This window comes from Bos javanicus, chromosome 4 (assembly GCF_032452875.1).
Source record: "Bos javanicus breed banteng chromosome 4, ARS-OSU_banteng_1.0, whole genome shotgun sequence".
NCBI classification, from domain to species: domain Eukaryota; kingdom Metazoa; phylum Chordata; class Mammalia; order Artiodactyla; family Bovidae; genus Bos; species Bos javanicus.
Genome location: NC_083871.1, coordinates 64,675,641 through 64,686,985, shown reverse-complemented (window position 1 = coordinate 64,686,985; position 11,345 = coordinate 64,675,641). Strand labels below are relative to the sequence as shown.

The 11,345-nt window shown below is 39.0% G+C and overlaps 1 protein-coding gene across 3 annotated transcripts; it reads right to left on the bottom strand.

Moving 5' to 3' along the window:
- Positions 1 to 798: 798 nt before the first annotated feature.
- LSM5 (LSM5 homolog, U6 small nuclear RNA and mRNA degradation associated) lies at positions 799 to 8,083 on the bottom strand. Of its 3 annotated transcripts, none has more exons than XM_061414174.1 (5): positions 7,981 to 8,083; positions 6,792 to 6,887; positions 6,488 to 6,515; positions 5,819 to 5,891; positions 799 to 5,220 (listed from the first exon to the last, which is right to left on the bottom strand). In XM_061414174.1, the coding sequence occupies exons 1-5, from the start codon at positions 8,024 to 8,026 to the stop codon at positions 5,188 to 5,190; spliced, it is 276 nt and encodes a 91-aa protein (XP_061270158.1). In that variant the 5' UTR covers positions 8,027 to 8,083; the 3' UTR covers positions 799 to 5,187. The 3 variants fall into 3 exon arrangements, with proteins under 3 accessions (XP_061270158.1, XP_061270159.1, XP_061270160.1); XM_061414175.1 differs by lacking the exon at positions 7,981 to 8,083 and adding an exon at positions 7,703 to 7,974 and having other exon boundaries at positions 4,447 to 5,220; XM_061414176.1 differs by lacking the exon at positions 5,819 to 5,891 and having other exon boundaries at positions 4,447 to 5,220.
- Between the last annotated feature and the right edge of the window lie 3,262 nt (positions 8,084 to 11,345).

Below are 11,345 nucleotides of genomic sequence, written 5' to 3'. Positions count from 1 at the left end.
CTGCAACAGAGAACCTGAGCATTGCAACTCACACCCAGCACATCCAAATAAATATTTTTTTAAAAACTGCTAGAGAAACAGAAGACTGATTGTGAGCAAACTTTTCCCTCTACCAACAGAGCTCTCAGACCCCAGGGTTTTAAGGATACAATACAGATCATGCCTGTACTCCCAATTTCTACTTTTCATTGCTCTGCTGGGACATCCAGAAATGGCTTCTGGATGCCAAACTACAAAAGCAGCACCAACAACTGCTCATTTTCATTTTTTTAAAAAATTTTCTAAATTTAAAAAATTGAGATGTAATTGACATGTAACATTGTATTACTTTTAGATGTGACAATGTTTAGTTTCAAGTACTGACACATTCCAGGCTATGCAACATGTAGCCTGAGACATAAGGATGCAACCCCCTTCTTAAAGTAGTTGGAAAAGGAGGCAGGACCACTGAGTATCTCAGGACTTCAATGTCTCTACAGAGAAATTTTACTGAGAGGGCATGGGCACTGTAACTAATTTAAAATTCTGTCTTGACTTCAACAGCTTGTAAATGAGCAAGTCCTCAAATTGCTGTACACAGTCATTTCAGAGATGATTAATTTTCTGATCTCTTTTTCTCATTCCAGCTTAATTTTCTGAATTTTGTTCAGTGAAAATGTCTTTCCTGGCATTAGGAAGCCATAGTAAACATTAAAATGTTAAATCATTTAGCAGTCAAATATGTTGATTATCCCAAAATGAATACAGGAAGATCTCCAAAATAGTTTAAAAAAAAACGAAAAGCAGTGTACAGGACAGTGTGTTCCATATGCTTGTATTTGTGTGTACAGGAAAAAAGAGATTGTGTGTGTTTACACATTTATATAAACAGACAGGCATATACGGGAACTGCATATCTCTGGAAGAATACCTGAGGGAGGGAGTTTTATTTTCACTTAACATTTATTTATATGCAAATACATTACCTCAAACAATGTTCAGTGTTTTTTAATTACAGGAAAAAAAGAACCAAAACGAAGTTAATGTCACTTTCCTGACATCTGTGTCCCAGGCTAATATAACTCTAAGCCAAAGGTAACCTAGTACTTAGCATATTGCTCCCCCCACACACTTTTTTTTCTATTAGGAGCTCATTTCTACTATAGAGTTATACATACAGGCTGTATTTTTGTTTTGAAATTTCAATGTTACTTCTCTGTTTCAGGAGTTATTAAATTTCTACTCTACCTCTAACCAATTTGCTATTTCCTCTTACCAAAGAACAGGTACATTAAATTTCCAGGTGATATGGAATGTTCAATGTTCAACTTAACATTACTCCCTGCAGAAGTAACCAGTCAACAATTACCACGCCAGGCACAGTGCTAAGTACCAGAAGGGAGAACTGAGAGGATAAGGGTACTCTTAATGAAATCTAGAAAAGCTACAGTTAAAACTGCTCTTAGAAACCCCCATGTAACTCTTGACAAAGGTAACTTCATCTTGGGATCCACAAAATGGAGGCCTCCTCAGTGACCCAGCTCATGTCACAAACCAAAACCTGTCAGCCTGCACTAACCAGAAATGCCTCGCTGTTCAGGAAACCAAGAATAAATACCCATGGCACGATCCTCCAACTTAGCCTTAGTTTATCTTACTCTAGATAAGAGAACCTGCTAGCCTTAAATCCCTGACCTCCTCAGTCAGTTCAGTCACTCAGTCCTGTCCGACTCTTTGAGACCCCACGGACCGCAGCACGCCAGGCCTCCCTGTCCATCACCAACTCCCAGAATTTACCCAAACTCATGTCCATCGAGTCGGTGATGCCACCCAGCCATCTCATCCTGTGGTCCCCTTCTCCTCCTGCCCTCAATCCTTCATAACATCAGGGTCTTTTCCAAATGAGTCAGCTCTCCGCATCAGGACTGTGCATGACAGAGAACTTAGCTGCCTTGAGCAGTTTTTTAAAAAACAGGATCTTTTTCTAAAATATTATTATTTGTCTGGCTGTGCTGGGTCTGCACTGCTCAGGTGGGTTTTCTCTAGTTATCAGCAAGCAGGGGTTACTCTCTCATTGCAGTGACTCCTCTGGTCATGCAGCATGGGCCGTAGGGCACGCAGGCTTCAGTAGCTGTGGCGCATGGGCTTAGTTGCTCCGCTGCATGTGGGATCTTCCTGGACCAAGCACTAATTTCATGTATATCCCCGGCATTGGCAGGAGGATTCTTAACCACTAGACCACCAGGGAAGTCCCTGTCTTTCAGTTTAAATGCAGCAAATACTATTCTCTCCACTAATGTGTAAAAGATCTATATACCCAGTCTTATCTCTATAATTCTCTTCTTCAGTGGCATCTGCCTTAAAAAGCTACACCTAAGGCAGTGAGTCAGGCTTTGGTGAGGAACATAACTACCTGGAGAATTTACGAACTTGGTAAAATGCAAAGGCCAAAGGCCCTGTCCTATTTCAGTAAGCCTGGGCCTGTGTCTTATAGTAGCTCTCCAAGTCATTCTGACTTGTCATACCAGTTTTGAAACCGAAGTCTGAGGCAAACTGACCTAAGTCACCAATGCCAGCATAGCTTCAGCCTTTTCTGCTAAGGCCCCACCTTCACTACAGAGCCCAGCATATACTGCCCGGCCACCACAGAAATGAAAACACCTGTATAAAAACAGCCATTCACCAGCTGAGTGCCAAAGTGAAAATCCTTTCACATCATTTCAGCTTAAAATCACCTCTTTTACTCTGCCAGAATCTTCAGTCACATTTTCTCCCCAATTTTTACCCCTCTAGATCCAATCAATATTCCTTGCCCATGCACTAAATTCTGAGGGATTTTAGAGAGCCAAATAAATAGAGTTCTTATTATATATAACAGTGGTTCTTACCCACTGCGACTGTTTTGCCCTCAGGGGATATTTGGAGCCATTTCCCTGGGAGGAGCAGAGAAGGATACTACTGGCATCTAATGGAGCCTACAATGCACAGGACTGCGCATGCTGCTAAGAATTATCCAGACAAAAATGTCAGTAGCACTGAGGTTAAGAAACCCTTATTTACAATAGTATCCATTCTAAAAGAATTGCAATGTAAGACAAAAGTATAAGCAGATGGGAGTCAGACCATCGGTATTACAGCTAAAGACTAGATTAAGAGACATACTTCATCTGCAGGCAAGTGGACTTCCCGTCACTGAAATCCAGAAGTAAAACCAATCTGCTTGCCACAGACTAGATAACTGGAGGCCTCCCTTTGTGAGGTCACATTTCTCTAGAACTCGTAGCATGTTGGAATTAAGAACATGTGCTCCCTTCGGGCTACTAACTCCCAGGAGCAAATGAGCATGACCAACCACCTAGCTCCTGCCGGATATCAAGTAAAAGGGTAGAAAGAGGATGGCATTACTTCATTTATGTTCCCTCCAAAGGGAAAAATAATAGGATGGAAAGTATTGCCTCCTCTCCTTCCAACAAGGGTCACAAGTAGTGGGATGGAATAACAGACTCCTAAGAACCTACTGTTAAATCTATGCAAAGTTTGCAAGCCAGCTATTAAACCCACGGCAGCTTGAAACTAGCCAAGCAGGAGTGTTTACACCATGAAAGTGACAAAAACACACAAATCAGTGCTTTGTTTTTTGGAAAGTAAAGTTAGGTCCTTTTACCATTTGGAAACACTGAAACTGAAGATGGATTCAAGATTGAAATGAAACAAAATATAATAAAGCACTAAAAAAAATGTATATATATATAATCATATGGTTCTAATCATAGATAAAAACCATTAAGGACAAGGCCAACACAAAAATTATTCAAAAAAAGTACCAACAGGCAAACTACAAACTGGGGAAGTTACTGTAAAATGCATTAGGAGTAACCTATTAAGAACTCTTACAGATTAGTAAGAACAGTATCCCAATGGCAAAAACCTCATATAACTCACAAAATACAAATGAGTTCAACATTAATTTAAAAAAATTAAACATACCAGATTTTGCCTATCACAATGGCAAAGAGGGGAAAAATGGAACACAGCCAGTGTTGATAACTTATGTGATGGGTACTATGAAAAACGGCTTCCCAGGTGGCTCAGTGATAAAGAATCTGCCTGCCAGTGCAGGAGATCCAAGTTCGATCCCTGGGTCGGGAAGATCCCCTGGTGCAGGGAAGCACAACCCACTGAAGTATTCTTGCCTGGAAAATCCCACGGATGGAGGAACCTGGTGGGCTATAGCACATGGGGTCACAGAGAGTCGGACACAACTGAGCACGCACACTAAGAAAAACTACAATGTGAGGCTGGCATAAACTTTTGTTGGCAATTGACAATATCTACCACTGACCTTACCATGTAAGGTAAATATATACCAAATTGACCATACAAATTTCTGAATTTATTCTAAGAAAACTAAAACTGTATAAAGATTTAGTTAGGACTACTGTGACCAGTAATAAAGAATAGGCTAAATAAGTTATGGTAAAACCATTTAATACTTTGCCCACATTAATGTTGCCAAAATATCTGACATAGAAACTTTCTCACCATTTAAATTCAAAAAAGTCTTAAATGGAGGCAACAAAACAGTACATTTAGGAAGTTTTAAAAAAATGTACAGAGTGTACTGAAGTCTAAGAGGATATACCACAAAGTGTGATTAATATTTTCCTTTTCACTTTATATGTCTACAATGTACATATATTATCTGGGTATGCTGCTTGTTTAATAGGAGTTAATGAATTTGAGTTCAGTAAAAAAAAAAAAAAATTCTCATTTCAAAGCATCAGAGTCTGAAATGAGTTTTGTAAACAATCATTTCTAGTTTTTTAAATGTACCTGTTCAAAATCAAGGCTCATCGTTTTGTTTGAGAATTGAATGTCATGTAGATGACAACACAAATAAACATAAAGTGACAGGAAAGTGAGTGAAACTAACTACAAGCTTTGTTTCATTGGCTAGTGCAGTGTAATAAATAAAATGACAGTTAACAAAAACACGTTTATTTTTGTCTTCAAAGAACAAACTGTTCTTTTCCCAATATAACCATGATTAACTTACAAAAATGGGCATTTACAATGCATCTTCAAAGCATTTCCCTTTAACAGGAAACTTTGCTTCACAGAATACAAATATTAAAAGGTTAAAAAAAAATTCTACTCTGTTGTCATTATAAAACAAAACAGAACCTAGCATACGTCAAGGAAATCCATTCATACTTCAGGTCCTTCTCCTCCAGGAACCAGCTGCAAAGGAGGAAAAAGTTTAATACTTAGTTTAGTACTACATGATCTAAAAACCCCTACTGAGAGCTCACTGACTGGTCTTTGATCAGTCTTTGCCTCTCCCTCATATCCCCATTTTCCCCATGTCACCTCTGTTCACAATTCCAACAGTATCAAATTAATACTTAGTGATTTAATGTTTCAACAGTAATTCTTGGTAAAATAAATGATTAAAAAGCACAAGCAGGGACTTCACTGGTGGTGCAGTGACTAAGACTCCATGCTCCCAATGCAGCGGGCCCAGGTTTGATCCTTGGTCAGGGAACTGGATCCCACACGGTGCAACTAAGTAAAGATCTTTCGTGATGCAACTAAGACCCAATGCAGCCAAATAAAAAAATAAATATTTTAAAAATACATAAGATAAAAGGCATAAACAAACTAATCTTAGGCCTAATGTCATCTTCAGCAGTTTGGCCACAGAACCTGATCAACCGAGCATTCCCTTCCCATCATAAGCACCGCTGGGCCAAGAACATTGAGTCAAGCAAGTTAGTTCTGTAATCCCTGCCCCACAAAGATGGCTTAACGTCTAAATAAAAGACCGTCACTGTCTTACCATTGTTATATTATTTCCATTTAGCAAAATTTGATCTAATTTAGTAATTCTTCTTCCTTCTGGTGTGATTTCACTAAACAAAAAGATTTTCAAAAAGTCAGGATAAAGAGTGATAGTCAAAGCCAACATTCTGATCTGCCAAAAGGTTAGTTACTATATGTAAATGAACTGTACAAACACTTTCCAGAGACAAGGTTATCTCCCTCATGATGTCAATTCTCCAAAGGCAACAGAGTGGACTGACTGGCCTAAGACCCACATCCACTAGTGCAGATCTTCATCTAAAAAACTGAAACTTGCCAAGGAGATCAAATATGAAACAAAATGTCTATATATATACATAAGTTGTAATTAATTTAAAACATTAAATGTTTTCATTATCAGTTCCTTTACTTGATCTGAGCCCTAATATCCCTGGCTGCTTTTAGTATCTTTTACCTTAAACCTTTGTCTCCACTAACTTCCTAGCAATTAGTGACAATTACATTACGGTAATAATCCTCCAATCCAATTTTACTAACATCAGTAGGTAAACTTTCTCTCTTTAGAATAATTCAAACAGGCAGTGTGCTCTCCTACATCCTTTTACTGACTCAACAGCACTAAAACTGCCTTAAATCAAACACAGAGATTCCCCCTATGCATTCTTTAATTTTTAACACTACTCACAATTCAGTGACATCTTCCAATACCATATCTGAAATTTGGTGTTAAGAAAATAAATATACCAAATTAAATTTACTCTGGCTTATTTCTTTGTTCAGTTTTAATTGTAACATTGAATACAATGGCTCAAATGCAAGCTGCGTGCAACTGGAAGGAACTTCATCTTTCAGTACCACATCCCTTAAAACACTATCACAATTTCCAAGAAAATAAACTTTTATTATAATAATCGGTAAGTACTGATAGTCTATAGTTCTTTTTAAAAAATCTGAAGAAAACCCCATACAACCACCTTTTAAAAGGATACTGACAAAGTCATCAAATCCCAGAAGTGTGCCAACAATCTCCTTATCACTCTTCATCACAATGTGAATTCTTGATCCTATACACTTGTCCACAAGCTCTACGGATATATTTTTTAAAAGAAAAAAAAAGAGGGGGGGGGAGGGGCGAGAGAGAGAAAAGATTAGTTTGCCCATTCATAACACTAACAAATATTTGAGTGCCTACTGACACTTACTACGTGCATATGGTGAAAAGATAAGCCAGGCAAAGTATTCACTCCAAAACTTTGGACCTTATGTTACGGATCTCTGTTCAGTCATTCCATTAACAGGAAAATTTTCCCTGTTCTTCATTGAACCCTCCTTTGTAGCAATTTATCATGGTTGTGCTTTAATATTATTTTAGTTATCTGATTAACATATGAACGCCCCTCTTGACTCTAAGCTAAAAGAGAGCTGAGAGGTGGTTTTTACTCATCAGTGTATCCCCAATGGACAGTGCCTGAAACGTACTGGTTATTCAGAAGAATTTGTTCCAGGAAGCAAAAACACTTTACAATCACTGCCACATCCACTAACCCGATAACCCTTCAAATATAAAATATTAAGAAAAAAAAAAAGGCAGACTGTCTTCACCAGAGATTCCTCCTTGACATTAAGTCTGCGTCCGCCCTGTATCCTGTTTCCTACACTGGTTTGCATGCTATCTGAAGGTAATGGCCGTGATTTAAATTTGTTGAACAGTGCCCAACCACGGTGCCTAGTGCACAGATGCGCGGTAATTGTTTGCTGAATAAATGAGTAACAAGAGCTAGTTTTCAGAGGCCTCTTTAAATGCTCATTCCAGACCCAAGTGCCTCACTCAAAAACCAGCCAGACAGGATATAATCCGGGTAGTTTAAAAGCCCGGTTGCGGAATGGGCCTGCTACTCACTATTAAAAAGGCGAGCGCACAACAAAGACGGCCGACGACGCATTCACCAAGAGTGAACCTGTCCGGTGAAGGTTTGGGGAGTCAAAAATCCCTGCCTTAAGAAGACCCCCCACGCCGAAGAGACGTGCGCGGCCTGAGGCCGCAGAGACTTGGAGCCTAAAGGAGAGCGGCGGAGAAAGCTACACTTTTCTAACACTCGGTCAGGGACTGCGGTGCTCTTCGGCCCCAACCCTAACTTTCAACTCCTCGCCTCCGCTCCCCAACAGGACAAAGATTACCTAGAGGAAGCAGCTGCGACGGGTTAGTGGTAGCGTTAGCCGCCATGGCTACGCCGGAAGTGGCCTGCCTCTAGCGACGTCGGAACGGCGAGTTTGAAAGAGCGCGCTTCCGCTTTTTTCCTGCCCGGGCAGGCTCGACCAATCTGAGGCCGAGAGTGCGATTGAGGAGATCCAGCCACTTTATCCTGCGGTGAGATTCTAGAAAGTGTTTCTGTTCACTGAGCGTTCTAGGTTCTCCACAGGTAACTCTCCTCTCCAAACTTCCAAGAGACTTTAGAGATCTCCGGTATTGTAAATAAGTTATTTCTCTAATCCGAAAGACTTTGCGAAACGAAAGCCTTTGTGCTGTCTTATTTTCCCCTATCAAGCTGTGTCTCATATTAACCCAGGATCTTTCTTCGACCAGTATCAATAAATTTGATTTTCCCGCCACCGATTGTGTTGCAATTTTCGTTAAAAAAATCTACCGCTTCTTTTAAAAGTTTGATGATTTGAAAACCCACAACTAGCATTTTTTAAAAACTCTTCTGGGCGAGGGGGAAATTTTAAGTATGTTTTCTATTTTCTACTATCGTTTTCTTTTTCTATTTTTCTATTTTACTTTTTATATTTTTTCCATTTCTACTGTTTTCTATCTTCTACTATCAGGAGTTGGTGATGGACAGGGAAGCCTGGTGTGCTGCAGTCCATGGGGTCGCAAAGAGTCCGACAAGACTGAGCGACAGAACTGAACTGTCCTTTTTAATCTTGTAATATCTAGGAGTCTGCTATACACTTTTTGTATACACTATTTCTTCCACAGTCCAACAGGCAACCGCCAGATGTCACTCTATGTTAATAACAGCACATTTAGGAAACCTTGGTGCTTTTACGCATCTGTTTTGAAAAGAAAAAGCGAACAAATTTTTTGCACTCGTCTATTTTATGGGAAATAGATGGGGAAACAGTGGAAACAGTGTCAGACTTTATTTTTCTGGGCTCCAAAATGACCACAGATGGTGACTGCAGCCCTGAAATTAAAAGACGCTTACTCCTTGGAAGGAAAGTTATGACCAACCTAGATAGCATATTCAAAAGCAGAGACATTACTTTGCCAACAAAGGTCTGTCTAGTCAAGGCTATGGTTTTTCCTGTGGTCATGTATGGATGTGAGAGTTGGACTGTGAAGAAGGCTGAGTGCCGAAGAATTGATGCTTTTGAACTGTGGTGTTGGAGAAGACTCTTGAGAGTCCCTTGGACTGCAAGGAGATCCAACCAGTCCATTCTGAAGGAGATCAGCCCTGGGATTTCTTTGGAAGGAATGATGCTAAAGCTGAAACTCCAGTACTTTAGCCACCTCATGTGAAGAGTTGACTCATTGGAAAAGACTCTGACGCTGGGAGGGATTGGGGGCAGGAGGAGAAGGGGACGACAGAGGATGAGATGGCTGGATGGCATCGCTGACTCGATGGATGTTGAGTCTCAGTGAACTCCGGGAGTTGGTGATGGACAGGGAGGCCTGGCGTGCTGCGATTCATGGGGTCGCAAAGAGTCTGACACGACTGAGCAACTGATCTGATCTGATCTGATTTTATGTTTATATCTGAGGAGCTTAAAGCTAAAGAGTTTAAGCAGGAGAGGCCAGGAAGAACATCATTCATTCACACAATGGCTGTAAAGCGCCAATCATTCATTCATCGAACAAATACTTTAGTTGGAACATTGGCATTTTGCTCAGTATAAAATAGTGTAAAGAACAGAGCTACAACATCTTCTGCCTTTATAAGAGCTAAAGGATAAATGGGGGAGAAAGACAGCTAGCAAGCATTATGTACAAGGCACATGAAATTTAATATGAAAAGCAAAAAGTCCTCTTTTAACTTCAGGGATCTTAAAGTAGTCAATTGTCACATCATTCTTTGGCAAGACAAAGTAATGCCCCCAATTTTTTTTTTCCTTTATCTATTCTTGTTTCATTTTCACTATACCATAATGTGAATAGGAACCAAATTCAAGGCATTGTTGCTACCTGATAGAGTTTAAAATTCAAGAAAATAAGCTTTAAGTCAATATCTTGCTTTCCATTACAGAAACCAAATTAACATTAGCAATATTCAGCACTATTGATGAAGAATAAGGGAGGTCTTATTCTCTGAAAAAGGAGATACAATTTGTTTACACAGTAGTTAATGGGGATTGCAGGAAGAGGTGTTTTTATTCTATTGAGTTCTTTCCTGAGGCAAGACACTAAAAGAAACAACAGGCCAATTCCAAATGAATTTGAAAACATATCATAGCTCTGTCTTCAGGGTTTTTCTCCTGGTTCTTACTTACAGAGTAGATATAAATTAGAACTTATAATTTATCATAACACATAATTACAAGAAGCTCTTCAATGTACTGTATGTTCAGAAAGACATTTCTAATTTTTTCCCTGGAGATAAATTTCATCATAAAATACAAGCAAATGTTTCCTTTCAAAATAATATTAAGGAAGTATTTCATTATCTCAAATTGCTATTTCCAATCTTGTTCTTTCCAACACTTTTTAAAATAAAGGAGAAATTCCTATTTTCCCTCAATGTGTCCTTATAGACAATGTCACTAATGAATGTATTTTATATTAATAGAACTCATTAAAAACTAATGTAAAAGTTGTTAAATTGTTAAATGGACCAGTCTGTATAATTAGAGATGGAAAAATTTTTAGAAATTCCCTTGCTTACTTTGTCTCCCAATTTTCCCTGTGACATATCTTGTTTACACCATTATTTTAAATGACATATTTTTTAAACATTTAGGCAAATAATGGTCAGGAATAAATGATTTCATCTTAGTTGGAGACCCTAGCATGCAAAATGTAACAGATTTGGGGGAGTATGGCTGTGCTGGGCCTTATCTGTGGCATTTGAGATCTTTAGATGTGCCATACAAACTCTTAGCTGTGGCATGTGGGATCTAGTTCCCTGACCGGGGATCAAACCCGGGCCCTCTGCATTGAGCCCCTGGACCACCAGGAAAGTTCTGATACAGATTTTATACTGCTATCACTGGGGTCTCCTGCACAATGAAGTAAACAGTTGGCATTCATTATAGATATAGAGTTCTAAGATGCCCTGACCTTTCATCTTTTTTAAAAAAATGTTCAATTTCACTTCAATTTTAGCTAGGCTAATTGTGGAAAATGTCAAAGCAGATGGAAGAAAAGAGTAACATATTCTGTATACAGGGAATGTTATAGTTTCACACACAGTTCTGAGTCAGTGCCAAAAATTTTGTAATACAGAAAGAAATAGTAGCAACAACTTGAAGTTTTTCTACAGTATTATTAGCATTAAAACAATTCTACTGAATCACAGAAACTATGTTCTATTAATAAGAAGAAA